General features: G+C 38.1%; 1 protein-coding gene across 9 annotated transcripts in view; it reads right to left on the bottom strand.

The window, feature by feature from the left end:
* Window positions 1-19,529, bottom strand: part of slc39a10 (solute carrier family 39 member 10) — a 67,036-nt gene that overhangs the window by 18,346 nt on the left and 29,161 nt on the right. For 4 of the 9 annotated variants that reach the window (XM_059966908.1, XM_059966906.1, XM_059966909.1 and 1 more), the window contains 5 exons: window positions 17,843-18,767; window positions 16,691-16,871; window positions 10,405-10,589; window positions 8,672-8,863; window positions 5,112-5,235 (listed from right to left, as the gene is read on the bottom strand). In XM_059966908.1, the coding sequence (XP_059822891.1) occupies window positions 5,112-5,235; window positions 8,672-8,863; window positions 10,405-10,589; window positions 16,691-16,871; window positions 17,843-18,751 (1,591 nt within the window). In that variant the 5' untranslated portion in view covers window positions 18,752-18,767. The remainder of the gene's footprint in view (window positions 1-5,111; window positions 5,236-8,671; window positions 8,864-10,404; window positions 10,590-16,690; window positions 16,872-17,842; window positions 18,768-19,529) is intronic. The other 5 variants (XM_059966914.1, XM_059966913.1, XM_059966915.1 and 2 more) reach the window with 3 other exon arrangements.

The raw sequence follows: 19,529 nt of genomic DNA, 5'->3' as shown, positions 1-19,529 counted from the left end.
ACTGTCAATTGAAACTTGTATTTCCTTCAACTTAAACTGAAAAATTATTTCATGCAAACTCCTTCCAAGTGAAATTTAGTTCAGTGTTTCAAATATTTTGAATCTACATAAGTACCCTGAAAAACTAAACACTGTCAAACCTTTTGTTACGAAAGCCTGGGAGGCAGAGAATTCACTGCTCCCAGCACTGACTTGAGATATGACGCTTCAGTAAAAAAATGGGAGAAGATGAGAGCACAAGAACCACCAAAGCAATTACAGCTTCAAGAAATTGATACATAAAAACAGCAGAGCAAACTTACAGAGAAAACACATTTACAACTTTAGTGTAAAACATCTGATCTGAAATGATCTTCTCTTCTTCACAGATTCTGCCGTACCTGCTAAGTACCTTTCTTCAGTTGTCCACTACTCTGTGATATTTTGTTTTATCAAAAGTATAGTTAGTCAAGAGCAGGTATTCATGTCAAGAGGGGGTTAGAAATTTGTGTATAATTGGACAAATGTGTAAATGAGAAGGAAGAATATTTGTATTGGAAAAGGAAGAAGAGTAGAAGATGAGTGGAGGAATGGGGGTGGAGAGAGGGGGGAGAAGAGAGGGAGAGGGGGAGGGAGAGGGAGATTCCACAAATGAGTGTGGGTTTTGAAAGACAGTGGTCATTTATGTATTCCTACTAGAGCGGGGGTCGGCAACCCGCGGCTCCGGAGCCACATGTGGCTCTTTTACGTCTGTGCTGCGGCTCCCTGTTGCTTTGGGAAATAATTGGTTGTGGCGACCCTTTTCCTGGCACATCCGAACCGACTCACAATAAGATAGCCTACGGGGGTTTGCGAGCACAGAGCTTTGGAGCCTCTGCGCCATGGGTGGGGGGGGGGCAGGTTGAGGGAGGCTTAAAAGTGAGGCTGAAGATTTCGAATAAAGTTTTTTTCCTTCGACTGCAGTTACCGACTCCGTGTCGTAATTTTAGCGCTGCGTGTAGCACACCGCTACATGGTCAGTATTTAATTAATATGTATTTTATGTTAGTTTGTTAGTTTTTGAAATGTAAATCTAAATTTGAAGATTATGGTGATCTTGTACAATCTAAATAAGACGTTGTGGCGACGCATTTCCTGACACATCCGAACCGGCTCACAATTAGCCAGCGTTCAGGCTAAGGGAGATAGCCTACGGGGGTTTGTGAGTACGTGTCTTTTGCAGCATCCGCGCCCATGGGGGGCGGGTTGAGGGAGGCTTAAAAGCAAGGCTGTTTAGTTCGAATAAAGCTATCTTTGACTGCAGTTTACTGACTGCGTGTAGCAACCGCTACAACGTGTTTTTATCGCTGGCTGTCCAGAGGGGAGGTGCTGAAACGCTTTGTCGCGCGTCTGGAAGAAGTGAAAACTTTCCTGGGCAGCAAAGGGCTCAACTTTCCTGAGCTGGAACAGCCAGAGTGGCTGGAAAAGCTACACTTCATGGTAGACATGACAGCGCACCTGAACACGCTGAACACAGCTCTTCAGGGGAAAGGACGTACAGCCCTGCACATGTTGGAGGATGTTTTGCATTCGAGCGCAAGTTGACGTTGCTTGCCAGAGATTTACAGAAAGGCACATTGTCTCACTTGCCCAATTTGAGAGAGTTCAAACAATGTCACGACATGATAAATTCGGAGTATTTACATTCTGCAATCATCGCAATGCAAACATCGTTTGGGAAACGCTTCTGTGAGTTCAGAGAGGAAAAAAACACATTATCCTTCCCGGTCACTCCCCTAAGCATCGATCCATCCCTACTGAATACGACTGCATTGTCAGGTGTGAGTCAACCTGAAGAAGTATGATAAATATTTTAATTGCGTATTATTTTACGTATATTCATATGTTTTCATTGTTCAGTGAAATAGTCCTTTTATTTTTCAGGTTGACAGCTGGCTGACGTTATTTTTGGTTTGCTGCTGGCGGCAAATTTAAGTTTGGCGTTTTTCATAAATACAAGAAGGACTCAAATAGACGTTGAGTATTTTACTTAAAAGTAACCTTCAACCCAACGTCTTTTTTTCGGAGTTCAAAATGTTTTTGTTGCATGCAGAAATGTAATTTCGTTTTCTCTGCAGGAGTTCATCAATTTCATAAATGCAACACATTATAGTTTATTTATACATAGCATAAAGGCAAAACAAAACGTTGTATGCAGTGTTATTTCATTTTAAATGTCAAACGGGTTTTGCGGCTCCCAGTGTTTTCTTTTCTGTGGGAAACGGGTCCAAGTGGTTCTTTCAGTGGTAAAGGTTGCTGACCCCTGTACTAGAGGAACCAAAATTATGGATTGGTTAGAAAGGATACCTCCAACAAGGTAAGACCAGTGGTTTCATTTTTCTTGCAAATTGGTATGAAATCAGTACTGATATAATGGTTGTCATGGACCTGTCGGGCTAACGGGCCTGTTTCTGTATTGTATCATTCTATAAGAGACTGAAAAGAAGAATGAAGAAGAGTATGGTTAAGGAAGAGGCCAATAAAACAAAAAAATGCTGGAAAACCTCAGCAGGTCATGCAACATCTGTGAAAGAAGAAACAGTTAATATTTCAGGTCTAGCATGCTTCTGCAGAACTGGAAAAGAAACGAAACACACTCAAAATGCTGGAGGAACTCAACAGGTCAGGCAGCATCTATGGGTGGAAATGAACAATCAACATTTTGGGGCCACATCCCATGAAGATTTCAGCAGCAGATTGGGGAAGTATGAGTAAAACAAAGTGAATCTTGCCGATACAGGGGATGGGAAATTTAGAAGAGATTAGAACACTAAACAAAAACATTATACTTGGAAAAATGCAGTCAATTTGGGAGTGGGGTTTCCATGGAATGTAAATGAATGCAGAAATGTGTTAAGGGGATTCTTCAGCAGGGTTTCAGCATTACCAGATAAAATCTTCTTCAGGAGCAGCAGAAAGGCATAGAAATTGACTGCAACATTTCTAATAGACTGGATTATTATTTAGTAATGTATTGATAAGTTTTTAAGAGATCCTGAGTGACTGTGGAAAAGGGGAGATTGTAGAAAAAGATTACCTGCAAAAGAAGTCAAAAGGATTGATTTATATTTTTCTGCAACAGCCAGCAACACATTTATAAGCAGCTAAGATGCAGTTTGTTAGGATTTTGGATCATTCATCATTCTGCTCTTTAATTCAGATTGTATTCTTAGAAATTTGATTGATTTTTATTTTCGTTTAAGGCAGTCACATTAGATACAGGCAGGCATTACCTACCTGGATTCCTGGAAAGCTTTTAATAAAATATGTGATGAGACTTCTCCACAAATCAGTCTTGTGGAACTCACAGTTTGCTAACATACTGGATTCAGAATTGGGAGAATGGCCACTGGCAGAAAACAGCCAACAATTAATTTGTCTTGTTTTTGTGAAATGTTCATCAGTGGTAGCTTGCTTGACTTGGTACCAGTGCCATTATTTTTAACCAGTTTTAATAATAACTACATTACACAAATTCAGAGGATGGGGTTATCTACTAGTTTATGAGAGTAAGCAAGCATATAATAAAGGGTAAAACTAAGAAGTCTTGAATTTTCCAGGCAGGTTCAATGTGGTGGAAGATTAGACTAATGCCTGGCCAAACATACTTTGAAACATGTACATAAAGCATTGAATCAAATCAATATTGTGTACTTACACCCAAATAAGGAACAGAACTAAACATGGTGAAAAAAAGAAACTGGAATAACTTAATATACTATTTTACTGAGAATATGATTACAAGACAATTCGCAATAAAGCATTAACAATCTGTCCCTGTTCAAGGTCTTGATCAAGGCTCAGCTGGAATACCCTGTTCAGTTCTAGTTATGTGATATTGAACCAGGGAAAACACTATCAAGTGAAGATATTAGATGCACCTTTCCCTAAAAGGATGAATCACATATTGTGCCAGGCATCGTGCTCTCTAAGCTCCACAGGTGATTGGCCAAGCAGTAACTGAAATGCTCCCGTGTACATAGCCTTTGTTGCCGCACAGCTGAATTTTCTTTCATATTTTAATATAATTTTGAAGTCTATGTTAATAAAATTGTGAAATATCCTGAATTAATTATGTTAATAAATATAATCTATAAATTTTCTAAATAATAATACCATAACCTTTACTTTGAAACATTTTAAGGCTTCAACATACTTACATTATCAGTGTTTCAAGTTACAACACTTAAAAATTGTAACAATAAACACAGAGTGGAAGTCAGTAGCTCATTGTTAACAAGCCACTGACCCTCTAAATGTCAACAAAGAAGTACTCAGCTACTATTATGAACTATGACAAAAGTCTTGCATCAAAAATATTGCAGCAATACTACAATTTCAAATTAGTTGTTTCTGAGAAAGTTAAAACTGGTTCAATTCACTGATATGTTGAACTATGTGCTTAGAAACAAAGAATTTGTAAAACTATCAATTCTTATTGACAGCATAAACAAAATGAAGGAGGACCTCAGCATTATGAAATAACAAGCAAAATAGTCAAAGTAAAATCAGTGGATGTTGTTTATTTGGAATTTTCAGAAAGACATGGACAAGGTGCTGCACATGAGACTGCTTAACAGAATGCACATGGTATTATGGGAACTCTAGTAGAACAGAGAAAGGTTGGCTGATTGACAGGAGGCAAAGAAGTAATAAAGGGAGGCATTTTCTGGTTGGTTGCTGATGACTGTGGTGTGCCACAGGGATCGATGTTGGGACCACTTTGCTTCACTTTGTATTTCAATGATTTGAATGAAGGAATTGATGGCATGTGCACCATTTATGGATGATACAAAGATAGGTGGAAGGGCAGGTAGTGTTGAAGAAGCAGAAAGTCTGCAGAAGGACAGATTGAAGGTGTAGACTATTTTGCAAACGGGGAGAAAATTCAAAAATCATAACTGCAGAGAGACTTGGGAGTCCTCATGCAGGATTCCCTAAAGATTAACTTGCAGGTTGATTCAGTGGTAAGGTGGTTAGGAAAGCAAATTAAATGTTAGTATTTATTTTGAGACGACTAGAATACATAAGCAAGGATGTAATGTGGAAGCTTTGTAAGGCATTAGCTTTGCTCTATTGAGAAAATTTCCTACCTGACATGGTTTTAAGGTCAAGCCATTCACTTTCTGACCTTCTGTTTAATTTGTGGTCTGACAATTTTCGTCCAACAGCAGCTTCGCCGCTAAGAATTTTCTGCTTATGCCACTTCTTTTTACCCTGGAAATTAAAATTTAGAAAAGCAGTTGCATTAAGACATTGTAATCAATCAAAAATTCAAAGTCCAATCGTCTATTAAGCTAATACTGAACAGACTTTGCAGTCAACGTGATAATCCTTTGCTTTACAAAGGACTGAATTACTCAGTTATTCAGAGTGCTGCAGTGGCTGTGCAATGCAGATTCAGGCCACTACGCACCAATCCTCTGGATCAAAGGCCTTTGATAAACAATTATCAAGCTTTTGTAGTACTGCCTCTACTATAACTTCCCCAGATTCCTCTAAAGTGCTCAAATGCACTCCAATAGGATCAGGTATTTTATCCTCAAGAGTACGATTAGCTTTTATATTTTCCATTTTACATCCACCGATTTTGTTACTCATTTCATCATCCCAATATTATTTGCATTATTTTCCTGATAAATATCAAATAAATATATTAAAAATTTTCTTTGATCTCCTTCCCAATTTATTCCTGTTGTATTGGTCTGTTTATTCTTAAATGACTTATTCCTACATTTTAGTTTCTTCTTAATTCATCTGCAAAATATTTTAATACTTTGTTTCATGTTCCTTGATAATTTAATTTTCTGGTTCTTTTCTGTCCTCTTAATTATTAGGTATATGTTTCCTAGCCTCTTTCTATCCTGTTTTACCTCAGCTGATTCTGCTAGTTCTACACTTACTGACTGTTCTTACTCCTGTTTGTCTTTAGCATACTTTTTTTCTGTATTCCTGCTCTTCTACATCACTATTTTGCCTTCCTTATTTTTCAAGTTCCATTCTTAATTCCTCAAATAAAACTTCTGTATCAATGCAAGTTTTATCAGCTTTATATCTTCATCATTTAAAGGAGTAATATTAGAGTCACAATAGTCCCAATTTTACTCAACTTCCACTTCCATTTGTTCTAGTTTTTTCATTATTATTGGATTTAATAGCCACTGCCACCCTTGTTGCCTTTTTTCATATATTGGGCTAAGTGTCTTGTATACAATGTAGAAGTTCCATTTTTTTATTTCCTTCTTTTCTTCAATTAGTATCAGGATAGTTGGAAATGTCCAATCATACTCTGCAATTTTTGGCCATTTTTTTCTGGTTTGCTGGATATTTCTGTCTCCATTTTCCTCCTAGTATTAGATGGCTTGCAGATTGTGTCAATTAAAGATAACAACTCCATTACCTTTTATATTGATCCAAATGGAGTCGACTTTGTCTTCCTTATTGCCGCATTCTTTCTCCCTACTGTCTCCATATTACCATTAATAAGCAACATTACTCTACCTTCTCCTTTCCTCATGCTAGTGTATGCCAATGTTCAACTGCCTCCAGCTCCTCTGCTATATTACACACACACACTGCCTCACTGTTCAAGCAATTTAATACATTTTAATAGAATGGTTAGCTGGTCCATTAAGTCCTTCTTCTATTATTCTATTTGCCATTAATGTTCTATCTTATCTAATTCATTCCTATTCTCTCCCCCCACCTTTCTCTTTTTACTTCCAAGTTAAAAATAAGCTTGACTACTTAAGATACACCAATTTCCATACAGCTATTGCTTGGTGTTCCATCAACTGGAGTCAAAGTGCACATTCCCACAGTCCAAAATTCTCTGGCATTACGACCAATGAGTGTTCTTCAACTCTGAGGTGGTAATTAACCACAGGAAACGCTAGTGCAGAGCCTGAAATCCTATCCTCAAGTCAGCAGAAGTATTTACTCAAGTTTTAGAAAACCTAGCGCATTTATCTTTCAACATAGTCCCCTCCTACATTTACACACTTAGTCCAGCAGTCGTGGTGCATATGGCTCTTGGACCTCCAGTAAGTGTCCACAGATGGGTGATTGATAAGTTTGTGGCCTAAGGTAGAAGGAGATGAGGGCATGAACTTATCAATCACCCATCTGTGGACACTTTCTGGAGGCCCAAGATCCGAATGCTCCACGACCGCTGGACTAAGTGTGTAAATGTATAAATGTGCTAGGTTTTCTAAAATTGACTCTTTCTACCTTAGGCCACAAACTTATCAATCACCCCTCGTATATCAATCCCACCCTAATCCTACTTTATTACCTCTATATTTGCATCGATTTCCCTACTCTTTCTACTGCGTTAACATACCCATGAAGTCATAAGGAGAATGTGCAAGCTCCAAACAGAAGCATTGTTGGTCATGACTAAACCATGATTACTTCTAAGCTACATCATTGTACTACCATGTCACTGACTTGTTTACATTAATTATCCAGTCACATAAGTGCAAATATGCAATAAAACACTGGAAAAGCTTTGCAGAGTTGCAGAGGTTTAAATTTGGATCAGCTATCTCTGTTTCACAGTAGAATGTCATGCATGCTACACATAACAGGAAAACCTAGATGTTTTTGATTGTTGTCTTTATCATATTAAATGGCTTCTGGAATTTCTCAAGAGTCCTCAATATCTGCTAAGTACTAATGGAACATGTGAAAATTGCAGAAGCCACTGCCAATATTTACAGATCAAATGCATTCTTCTGGTGGTGTCAGATCATAAAAAACTCTGCACACTTGTCTCCTTGCTTGCACTACCCTATAATACCTGTGCTTGCTGATCTACATTGTCTCTAGGTCTTGATCATACCTTCAGTCACTTTATGGGCATGGCCAGTCCATTTTTTCATAATGTACTCACCTTCTATAACCCTTCTATTAATGGATGCCTCCCATCTAAGCTCCAGTAGAATGGGATTTCAAATGCTGTACCCTTTACCTTTAGTTCTCCATCTCACTCTCTTTTAAGAAGCTTTGTTACACTTGCTATTTTATAACCATGCATTTTGTTGTTGGCATTAACATTTTCTCTGTGGATGGGTATCAGCTTTGTTTACTGAGACCTGTTAACATCTTGGGTAATGCTGTGAATGGAAAATTTTGATGCAATGTAAAATTATTCCATCTAAATTTTAACCAATTGCTGCATTAGAGGATACAAATTTATAACTTGCACGATTCTTAAAAATTGAATTTCATGTAACGTAACAGTTCTTAGTAAAAGTTCAAGGATTAACATCTAAAAGAAAACTGAAACTCAGTATCATCTACATCACTTCAAATTCCAATTTTAAAAACTGCTGAAAATGAAAATCATAACCAATTTTGTATCAATGTCATTTGCAAAAAGTGGTTTCATCATTTTGTTCAGATACATCTGTGCTGAATTGCTCATACCTTATTATGCATAAGAGAAAATAACACACACAAGTAAATAGAGTTCACTTAGCTTGAGTAGTTTAATGTAGTTGTACAAATTTGGTTTGTAAACTAACTGCAGTTAACAAATATGGTCAAGGTTGCAATGTAAGAGTTGTCTTGTAATTTCAAGTAAGTCTAGAAATTAATTACAGAAAAGAACATTGAATTACTGGCAACAATGTATATATTTTGAGTTTACCATTCTGGCTCTACGATGTCTGAAGAGTCCAATGCAATGTTCAATGATGAAAAGAAGGTAGATACCGCCCAGAGCTGTAAGTCCTTTCCACAATCCATTGTAAATTATAAGGAAATCCTCAGAACTTTCATGATTTCCATGAGTATGATTATGGTCGTGGTCATGGTGACTATGATCATGTTTACCTTGTGACTGATTTTGGAAAAAAAAGATAAATAATGATAAATCAAAATCTTTTTAATTCTCACTCTCCAACATAAACATCAACAATAATCAAGAAATTTTTACTTTATTATAGTATGAAAAACAATACAACACAATTGTTAAAAATGGTTTATAGAAGTAACAAAGGGAATATCTCCTAAGCTTCCAGATGGTAATATTAAAATGGTTTTAAATTCAAAACAGAAAATCACATATATTTGGAGACAACTGGAGTAAGGTTTGACATTACTTTATCTGTTACCCAGGAATGTAAGAAATTGATCAACTGTGGATCTGGAATCACAAAGACCAGTCCAGAAAATATTACATAGAAAACCTACAGCACAATACAGGCCCTTCAGCCCACAAAATTGTGTTGAACATGTCCCTACCTTAGAAATCACTAGGGTTAACCACAGCCCTCTATTTTTCTAAGCTCCATGTACCTATCCAAAATGCTCTTAAAAGACCCTATCGTATCTGCCTCCACCACCGTTGCCGGCAGCCCATTCCACACACTCACCACTCTGTGTAAAAAACTTACCCCTGACATCTCCTCTGTACCTACTCCCAAGCACCTTAAACCTGTGCCCTCTTATGGCAGCCATTTCAGCTCTGGTAAAAAGCCTCTGACTACCCACACAATCAATGCCTTTCATCATCTTATACACCTCTATCAGGTCACCTCTCATCTTCTGTCACTCCAAGGAGAAAAGGCCGAGTTCACTCAACCTGTTTTCATAAGGCATGCTCCCCAATCCAGGCAACATCTTTGTAAATCTCCTCTGCACCCTTTCTAGGGTTTCCACATCCTTCCTGTAGTAAGGCAACCAGAACTGAGCACAGTACTCCAAGTGGGTCTGACCAGGGTCATACATAGCTGCAACATTACCTCTCGGCTCCTAAATTCAATTCCAGGATTGATGAAAGCCAATGCACCATATGCCTTCTTAACCACAGAGTCAACCTACATAGCTGCTTTGAGCGTCCTATGGACTCAGACCCCAAAAAACCATCTGATCCTCATTATTGGCTAATTATTGGTAATGAAGGCAAATAAGGTTCAACAATAATCTAAAATCACCAGGACTTGTACAAACTTTATATTACATATGGGTACTAGACATTGCCACAGTGGATTCAAACTCATGACTCAAGCATTAATGTCTCAGGTGTCTAGGTCTCCGATGCCATGTATATAAATGGTTTTTTCAAAAGCAAAGGCTAACAAGTTCACCTGAGCTATGCAGAGGAAATCAGGTTAAGAAATCTAAAACATGTCCAAATCTCAGTATTAAAACGTTGCATCTTTCAGAAAAACCCTGAGAACTCAGAAATCATAGGTGTGCCTACACAGCTTAGAGAGGTAATCACAAAAGAAAAAAAAAAGACCGTTTTATTCTTTTCTTCTTCCAGGTATGGTACAAGGATAGCTAACACAGCTGAAATTACAGAATAAAACCTCATACGTTTCCTTCTCTAAAAACAATTATTTTTTAAACAGATCTGCCTGTTCAATCTTTACTCACATGAGGCATTAAATGCAGCAGTGCATCACCACTGAGTGTCCCCACTGCCAGAGCCACCAGGAATGTTAGAAGATACTTGAAACATACTTGATTGATGATTGGTACCAGGACAACACCCAGCACTGACAACAAGCTTATAATGGTGATTGATACGAGTCCGCAGATCCAAACTGTGTAAGAAACAACTGATTCAGAAGAATATATTAGGTTACCACTAACACATCAAAATAAAATCAATTTACCAGTTGACAAAGGTATACTCATGATATATAATGAAATTGAGAGTCAACCTCTATAGCTTTCACTCAAGCTTTGAAGCTCTTGATACATGAACGAAATACTTAAAACTGTCAAGTGCAATAAAAGCCCTGAGAATATCTTGCTCCATTCTTTAGTTCTCAAACTTTTGTTCCCTCCGGAACCCGATCGTGCTACAAAAGAGAGGTGTGGAAATATCCAACAATAACTCAAACAAAAACATTTTTATGGCATTCCTGGAGAATCCACGATGTTCAGCAAAATAAGAATGCAACCAGGGTTACATATGCAACAGGTAAATTGGAGTGACAATCACAAAATATCAGTGATCTTGCGCATTAACTAGTCTTTTGGGTCTGTTTTGAGAGCGGATTTATAGAATGACCCCTGAATCAGAATCAGGTTTATGTCATGAAATCTGTCTTTATGACAGCAGCACAATGCAATACATGATAATAGAGAAAAATGTGAGTTACAGTAAATATCTATCTAAATAAAATAGTTAAATAAGTCGTACAAAAATAAAAATTGTAGTTCACAGGTGCAATTTCCATTTAGAAATCGGATGGTAGAGGGGAAGAAGCTGTTCCTAAATTGTTGAGTGTGTGTCTTCAGGCTCCTGTACCCCTTTCCTGATGGTGCCAATCAGAACAGAGCATGATCCGGGTGATGGGGTCCTTAATGACAGATGCTGCCTTTCTGAGGCATTGGTCCTTGAAGATGTCCTGGATAACTATGAAGGCTAGTGCCCATGATGGAGCTGATTAAGCTTCCAAGTCTCTGCAGCTTATTTCAATCCTGTGCAGTAGCAACACCCCCTCCTTCCATCACCAGATTGCAATGCAGCCATTTAGAATGCTCTTCACAGTATATCTGCAAAAATTCATGAGCATCTTTGGTGACATACCAAACCTCCTCAAATGGTTATTTGTGGGAATAGGGGAATAGGACCTGCTCTGGAGTTTCATGAATGGTTGTTGTTTGGCACACCAAGGGCTCGGCCTAAGAGCTTTGCTCTCCTTTGGAGGACTGAGATTTTGTGGCTCTGGGATGGGGGGGGGCGGGAATTGGTAGTGGGCGTCCAGACAGATCGGTGTGTCGTTGGAGACAGAAGATCACAGGCTGCACGTCCAGAGACCCAAGATCTTTCGGCATAGGGCTTAGAAAAAGCGACACAACAGACTTTAAACATTGCAAACCAGTGAATTGTTTGTTATGTCTCCCCTCTCGCTGTGAAATGGAGACACCTCTTTATCCCTTATTAAGAAGAGAGAGAGCCTATGGTATGTCAAACATCAGCTGAACAAGTACTCTTTGGGGTAACTGCAAGTCTGTGTCTTTGCTGTTGCTTTGCTCATGCTTGAGTGCTCGATGATGGGTACCAATTTTTTTTTGACGGTGGGGGGAGGGCGGATTGTTGCTTGCTGCTGCTTATGCACAGAAGAGAGGGGAGCTGGGGGGTGCTGTGGGGTTCTAACATTTAACTGTCATTCATTCTTTGGGGTAACTCTTCATATCTCGTGGATGGTTGCGAAGAAGCTATTTCAGGATGTATATTGTATACATTTCTCTGACATTAAATGTGCCTTTGAAACGTTTGAAACTCCTAATGAAATATAGCCACTGCCGTGCCTTCTTTTTTGGTGTATTAATATGTTGGGTGCAGGATAGATCTTCAGAGATACTGACACCCAGGAAATTGAACTTCTTGTTCTTTCCACTTCTGATCCCTCTATGAGGACTAGTGTGTGAGTGTTCCCTTGCCTTAACTTTTCTGAAGTCCACAATCAGTTCTTTACTGACTTATTTACTTACTTTACACACTCAGTTCTATCGCCACAATAGGAGTATGGCAGATGCAATCTCATTGGCTCTTCACGCAGCCTTGGATCACCTGAACAATACAAATACCCATGACAGGATGCTGTTTATTGACTATAGCTCAGTGTTTAACACAATCTGTTGTTGTGAACTTTCCATGATTCAGGACATTTACAAAAACAGGTGTGAAAAAAGGACCCAAAGAATCATTGGGGATCCAAGTCACCTCAACCACAATCTATTCTAGCTGCTATCATCTGGGAAACAGTACTGCAGCATAAAAGCCAGGACCAACAGGCTCCAGGACAGCTTCTTCCACCAAGCCATCAGACTGATTTGAGTGTATTTTCTATGTTGAATTGACTGTTCTATTTAGTATAAATTACTATGATTGCACATTGCACATTTAGACAGAGACATAATGTAAAGATTTGTTACTCCTCCTGTATGTGAAGGATGTAAGAAATAAAGTCAATTCAATTCAATCATTTTTACAGTTCTGATTGAAAAGCTCCAAAACCTGGGCCTCCATACCTTCCTCTGCAACAGGATCTTCAACTTCCTAGCTGGAAGACACAATCTGTATGGATTGGAAATAACATCTCCACCTCGCTGACAATCAACACTGGCACACCTCAGGGATGTGTGTTTAGCCCACTGCTCCACTTTCTCTACACTTATGACTGGATCTAGGCACACCTCAAATGCCATCCATAAATTTACTAACAACGCAACTATTGTTGGCAGAATTTCAGATAGTGACTAGAGAGAGCATAGATGAGCAAGATGTATCAGCTAATTGAGTGATGGTGTCGCAGCAACAACTTTGCAGTGGGTCCAGGTCCTTGCTAAGACGGGAGCCTAGCCATAACCAACCTCTCAAAGCACTTCATCATCGTAGATATGGACGATAGTCATTAAAACAGCTCACACCACTTTTCTTGGGCGGGGGTATGATTGTTGCCCTTTTGAAGCGGGTGGTAACTTTCGATTGTCACAATGAGAGATTGAAAATGTCTTTAAACACACCTTGCAGTTGGTTGGCACAGTTTTCAAAGCCCCACCATTTACTCTGTCGGGGCCTACTTACCTTGCGAGGATTCACCCTCTTGAAGGACAGTCAGACATTGGCCTCAGTGACAGAAATCACAGGGTCACCAGGTGCTGCAGGGATCCTCATAGCTCTAGCTTTATTCTCCCTTTCAAAGTGTGTATAAAAGATGGTGAGCTTATCTGGTCGTGAAGCATCACTGCTATTCATGATGTTATGTTTCGCTTTTTAGGAAGTAATGGCCTGCAAACTCTGCCAGAGTTGACATGCATCCAATTCTGCCTCCAACCTCATTCGGAATCATTCCTTTGTTCTTGAATTAGCCTTCCATACCCACAGTTTTCTTGTATAATCCTGGGTCTCCAGACTTGAATGCCACAGATGTAGCCCTTAGCAGACTACGAACCTCCTGGTTCATCCATGGTTTTTGATTTGGGATGTACAATATGTTCTCGTAGGCACAAACTCATCCACACAGGTTTTAACAAAGTCAATAACAGCTGTGGCAGACTCATTCAGACTCGAAGATGAATCCCTGAATGTAATCTGATCCACTAATTCAAAACAGCCTTCTAAGTGCTCCTCCACCTCCTTTATCCATACCTTCTTGGTCCCCACTCCTGGTGCTGCAGTCTTCAGTCTCTGCCTATACTCAGGAGTAGAAGTACACCCTGGTGAGACTTTCCAAAGTGTGGATTTGGATGGCACGAAAAGTGCTCTTGATGGTAGTGTAACAAGTGGTCAAGTGTATTTTTTCCTCTGGTACTACAAGTGATTTGTTGGTAATATTTACAGATCTTTTCAGGTTGGCCTAGTTAAAGTCCCCCAACATGATAGGGAAGGCAACAGAATGTGCTATTTTATGCTTGCTTATTACTTTGCCCAGTTCGTCTAAAGCCTATTTGACACTGCCCTGAGGTGGAATGTTCACCGCTACCAAGATGATCACTGAAATCTCCTGTGGCAGATAAAATGGACGACACCTGATCGTGAGATGTTCCAGGTTGGGTGAACAGGACTGGGGCAGCACTGCAACATTTGTACACCACAAGGAGTTGATTATAAAACACAATCCAGATTGATGTTCCAAATATTTCACTGTCCAGAGCATTCTAAAATACATTTTCTTAATACACTTTCACATGGTTATTAGGGAAATATGTGGCATATGCCAATGTTAACTTCTTTTAATTTCTTATCATTAAAACATGATATATTTTCTGACAAGTCACTTTGAATATAATTAATGCTTCACACATCAAAAGTATTCAATTTCTTTGACTTTGTGCGAAAAACAATTTGATCTCTTGCTATGGCATTATTTCAGGATAGCATTCATCTTTTGATGGTCACTTGCTGATGCATCTCTTGAATTCAACTTAGTGAATTTTATATGTACAATCTTCTTTTTCAAACAATGACACACATCAAATTTGATAAGTTAATATGCACTGCATAAACTGACGATGTAAAATGGTGAGTAAAGTGACAGCAGCGAGATTAAAATGCCTTACGATGCAATAAAATAAGGAAAATACTGACCTAAATTCAAATAAGATTTAAATACCATCTTTAAGAAACTACTTAGTAAGTTTTCAGAATAGTACCAGAGCTCCACATAACTATAGCTGCCTATCCCCTTCCCTTTTCTTAATTGAATATTAATTAATTCTTAATTTCTTACATTTATTGCTATCAAATTATTTCACATCGCCTTTTATGATATGAATAACATCTAAGCTTACAAAGACACTTCAACAGGGTAAAATGTCAAGGCTCTTCATAAGGATAAAATCTGGCTAAAAATTTATTCCAACCTAAAGAAGAAAACATTAGAACAGGTAATGCATAAATCAGTCGAATAGGCAAGTTTAGACTCTTAGAAAGAGTTAAGGAAGATGTGAAGGGAGAAAATTCCAGAGTCACATGGCTAGATAGCTGAAAGCATAATAGGAGTGGAGCTGTAGAAGTGGTTACAATCAACGTAGTACCAGCTTTGTAAAGACACAGAATCACTTACATCAGGAATACAAATATGTGGATTCCCCTTAATTGGACCATTGCTTATTCGGGGCAGTGGCCTTATTTAGGACAATTCTGAGAAAACAAAAATTGAGTATATACCTAGCATTTCCTTAGCTTAATTGGGACAATGTGCCTCTCAATTGGAGAAAGAAACGCTGAATAGTTTCTAATTAGCGTCAGATGCACACACTAGTATGGCCACTAGACACTACACCGTGCTCAGAGCAAACCATTTTTAAGTAGTGTCAGTTGCATGTGTTTATGTTAAAAAAACAGTGATTTTTGTTATCAATAGTTGATGAGAAATAAGCAGTAAGATGATTAACAGCTTTGCTCACTGTGGTTTCAATCATTCAGACTTGGATATGCCAGAAACAGCCAGTAGTGAAAATGAAACGACTTCAATGCTTCAACAAGTTAGGAACTATGAACATTTTTGAAAGTGTCAGCAATCATCTTGAGCGTTACAATGAATATGAAGGTTTGAAGGATGCAATCATCCATAGTATTGTACGAAGGCAGTCCATTATCTGCATTAGGTGCGTGCGCTGATTTTGTTCATTTAGCCAATCAAAAGAACACGCTGCATACACCAGGTATGTTCTTCTGTCAGTAATTATTAGGAATTAATAAACAATTTTATAGTACAGTAGTAGTACTGATAGAGTGCTCTGATTTATTCTATGTTTCATTTAAATACATCATTTGTTACTCAGCTAAATGGTTGTTTGTCTTTTCTATACCTATTTAACTGTTTCCATGAAACTTTGGCTTACTGTGGTGACCATTTAATTGAGCCAAAATGTACTGGCCCGATTTGTCACAATTAACCGAAGCCCACATATTACCCATATTTTATCACCTTGACAGGTTGAAATTATAAATTGTAGTGCTCCTATTCTCAGATCTCTTGCAGTATCTAGAATTAAAATGAATATTTATTTTGTATTCTATACTGCCTAGGAAAATTGGCGTGATGGGGGCAGAGTCATGAAAGATGCCCTCAGCGTTTGATAGTATTTAGTGGGTTCCTCAAAATACAAAAATGATTGATTGCACATATTAAAAATGCTTGGAAGCTCAAGAGTTTGCAAGTATAAGATAAAGAGTGAAAACATTTTTATGGCTCACCTGTCAGTAGTGAGTCTTGTTCATCTGCTAGTTCCATCCTCAACTCCTCAGCATGATGGATGCAAACCCTGCTGTCTATTTGGTACAGCAAAGCAGGGCATAGGTATGTAAAATCTTCTGTAGAAATTCCAGAATTTGTGCTAAGACCATAGCTTTGCAGGAGTTGGGAGACATTCAAGCACTAGAAGAATAAATGTGTAAGTTTTACAAAATTACCCATTAAATATATAAGGATAACACAACAACCAAGTGTTTATTCATCAGATAGACTTTCTCTATGAGATAATTGATTTAATAGCCCAGGTCATTTTTCTTAAAACACTAGATTCTGTATTCTGTTATTACTTTTCCCTTTGTACCTCAATGTACTTATGTTTTGAAATGATCTGTATGTATGGCATGCTAAGTTTTTCCACTGTATCTCAGTGCAGGTGACAATAATAAACCAATTTCTCACTGGGGATCTTCATGCATGGAATGTAGACATCACCGCCTCCCCAATACTGTATTTTGTTCTAAAGAACTTTCCGCCTGCTCTGCCCGAAGCTAAAATGAGCAGGAATCTGCTGGAACCTTTTTTCTAATATGGTTGCTCTCACATTTTAATTTGCAACTTAATGAGAAACTGTGGACACCAAATCAGCCCCACTGGCTATCATTTTAATGTTCTGTTGCTCTTTCTTTAGAAATCTAATCTGGTACATGTCCAGTCAACAGCACTCAATATTTTACTTTTAAAGCTAGATGAAGACTAACTAAATTCTGGCTGACATTGGTTTCCAGTGTTAACTTGGATCTATCTGAAATTTGAGCAAAGCCTATTTGCAAACATTATCATGAATAGCCATGCAAATACATTGTCTTGGTCCAATTACAAAAAAAGCATCTGACAAAAAAGTGTTTGACATTTCCTCTATTTTTATTAGCTTATTTAGTATTTTTAAGATGGTTCAATTTAAGGTGAAATTGAATTTTACATCATGTATGATGAAAGTCAGTAAGACCACTATCAATCAATTAACTTTAAGCAACTAGCCAAAAAGAATCTACAAAAGACAGGTGTATCATTCTAAATTCATCTAGGCATTATTCATGGAAGAAAGGCTTTAAAGAAAAGTTACACTCTATATAATTTGATTCAACCAATCTTACCTCTTCATGTGCAAACTTGGGTTGGTCGTGATGTTCATGCTTCAAATTTGAGGAACTCAAATCTTTTCTTCTTCTGTGTTGAGATGCCATTTCTTCATTAGGAACATGAAAATGTTCATCCGTACTCTCTTCATTCTTGGACATAATACTCAAGGATTCACTAGGAGGTGCAGTCCATGATATATCTGATTGCTTCCCTACACTTTTAAATTTTTTTCGTTTCTTTGATCTTTTTTTAGCTTGGTGTTGTGGTGTGTTAGGGTCTGATGGGTCAGTGAACTGTTCTCCTTCCTTGTGGATCTGTGAGCCTCCAAAATGTCCAGTGCCTCGATGATGATTACGGTGATGACGGTGGGGCTGATGGTGGGGAGAGGGAGTGGTGGTATGTATATTATTACTGTTAGAGTTTTTGCAATGTTTACCGTTCACTTTGGTGACTGGTACAGATTGTTCATGTGCTGTGTGATTGAAGTCTGAGTGAGAGTGCTCATGTTTATGTTCTAGCACCTCTAAAAGGTCTAAGTGTGACGCATGATCATGGTCATTGTGCTCATGGTCAAGTTCAACAACCTTAACTTCCCCAAGACCTAAATTTGCTAAGAGTTTCTCAAAACCATGGAAAGTCAGTTTACCATTCTCACCATAACGACTGAATAGTTTGTGAATGTAATATATTTGTCTATTTACTGCATTATGCACAGGCCGCTTGCTGGGATTATTTTGAAGATATGGCTCCTCAGATATCTGGTAGTCACTGTGGTTATGTAAATGGTTCCCCTCAGGAACATGGTTGGTGTTATGATCATGATTACGCTCATGGTCATGGTCATCATGGCAATGGTTGCAATGATGAAAGAGAAAAGTGAGTAGGCAAATTAAACAAAATTTTGTATGTAGATGTACCTTCATGGTGGCAATGCTGTATCTGAAATAAAAGAAAGCAATTTCAGAAAAATACCTATGGTGAATTTCAAAGATGTTCCAAACTGTGACATATACAAATATAATTATTTCACAAAATATGCAGTAATTCTTACAAAATATTGTTTGATAAGACTTATGCTGAACAAAATACTTCATTATATACAAATACAAACATACTTCATTTAACAAAGGTACTGTGGTATAGTTTTTTTTGAGTCAGAAAGATATTTCAGAATGATATTCATGCAGACACACTGAACTGGTTTTCCCAAAGAGACTCAACTATGAAGGTCTAAATTGTTCACTGTGTCAACAAGTCATTGGAACAGACTTCCAGTGCTAATCAGTATTTCTATACTGCTGCTCAGAGCCACTTAGGTTGCATTTAAAAATATCCCAAATACTAGCCTCTGACTTTGCTTCTAGATTCAACGGAGAGGCCGTGGCCAAGCAAAAATTATACTGAGCTGTTGAAATTGATGTTCAGCTTTTTCCCAGCCATGGCTGGCAGACTACCTAGCCACTTCGTTCATCTGAAAAGATTTTCAGTCACTGTCAGCAACTTATGTATTATTATCTAGTTTTTATTCCTTTATTTTACTATAAAATAAGAACAAAAATATGGAATTGTTAAAAAAGAAAATTATTTAATTCTATTTGAACTATTTTAAATGCTACTAAAGCTCCTTTCATTGTCAGCTCAAGGAGACCTGCAAGATAGAAGCCTATGTCTGCCCTTCTGTGTCAGAAAAGCTCATGATCA

Source organism: Hypanus sabinus, chromosome 4 (assembly GCF_030144855.1).
Source record: "Hypanus sabinus isolate sHypSab1 chromosome 4, sHypSab1.hap1, whole genome shotgun sequence".
Classification (NCBI taxonomy): Eukaryota; Metazoa; Chordata; class Chondrichthyes; order Myliobatiformes; family Dasyatidae; genus Hypanus; species Hypanus sabinus.
The sequence above is the reverse complement of the archived record's forward strand: the minus strand, read 5'-3'. Positions and strand labels throughout refer to the sequence as shown.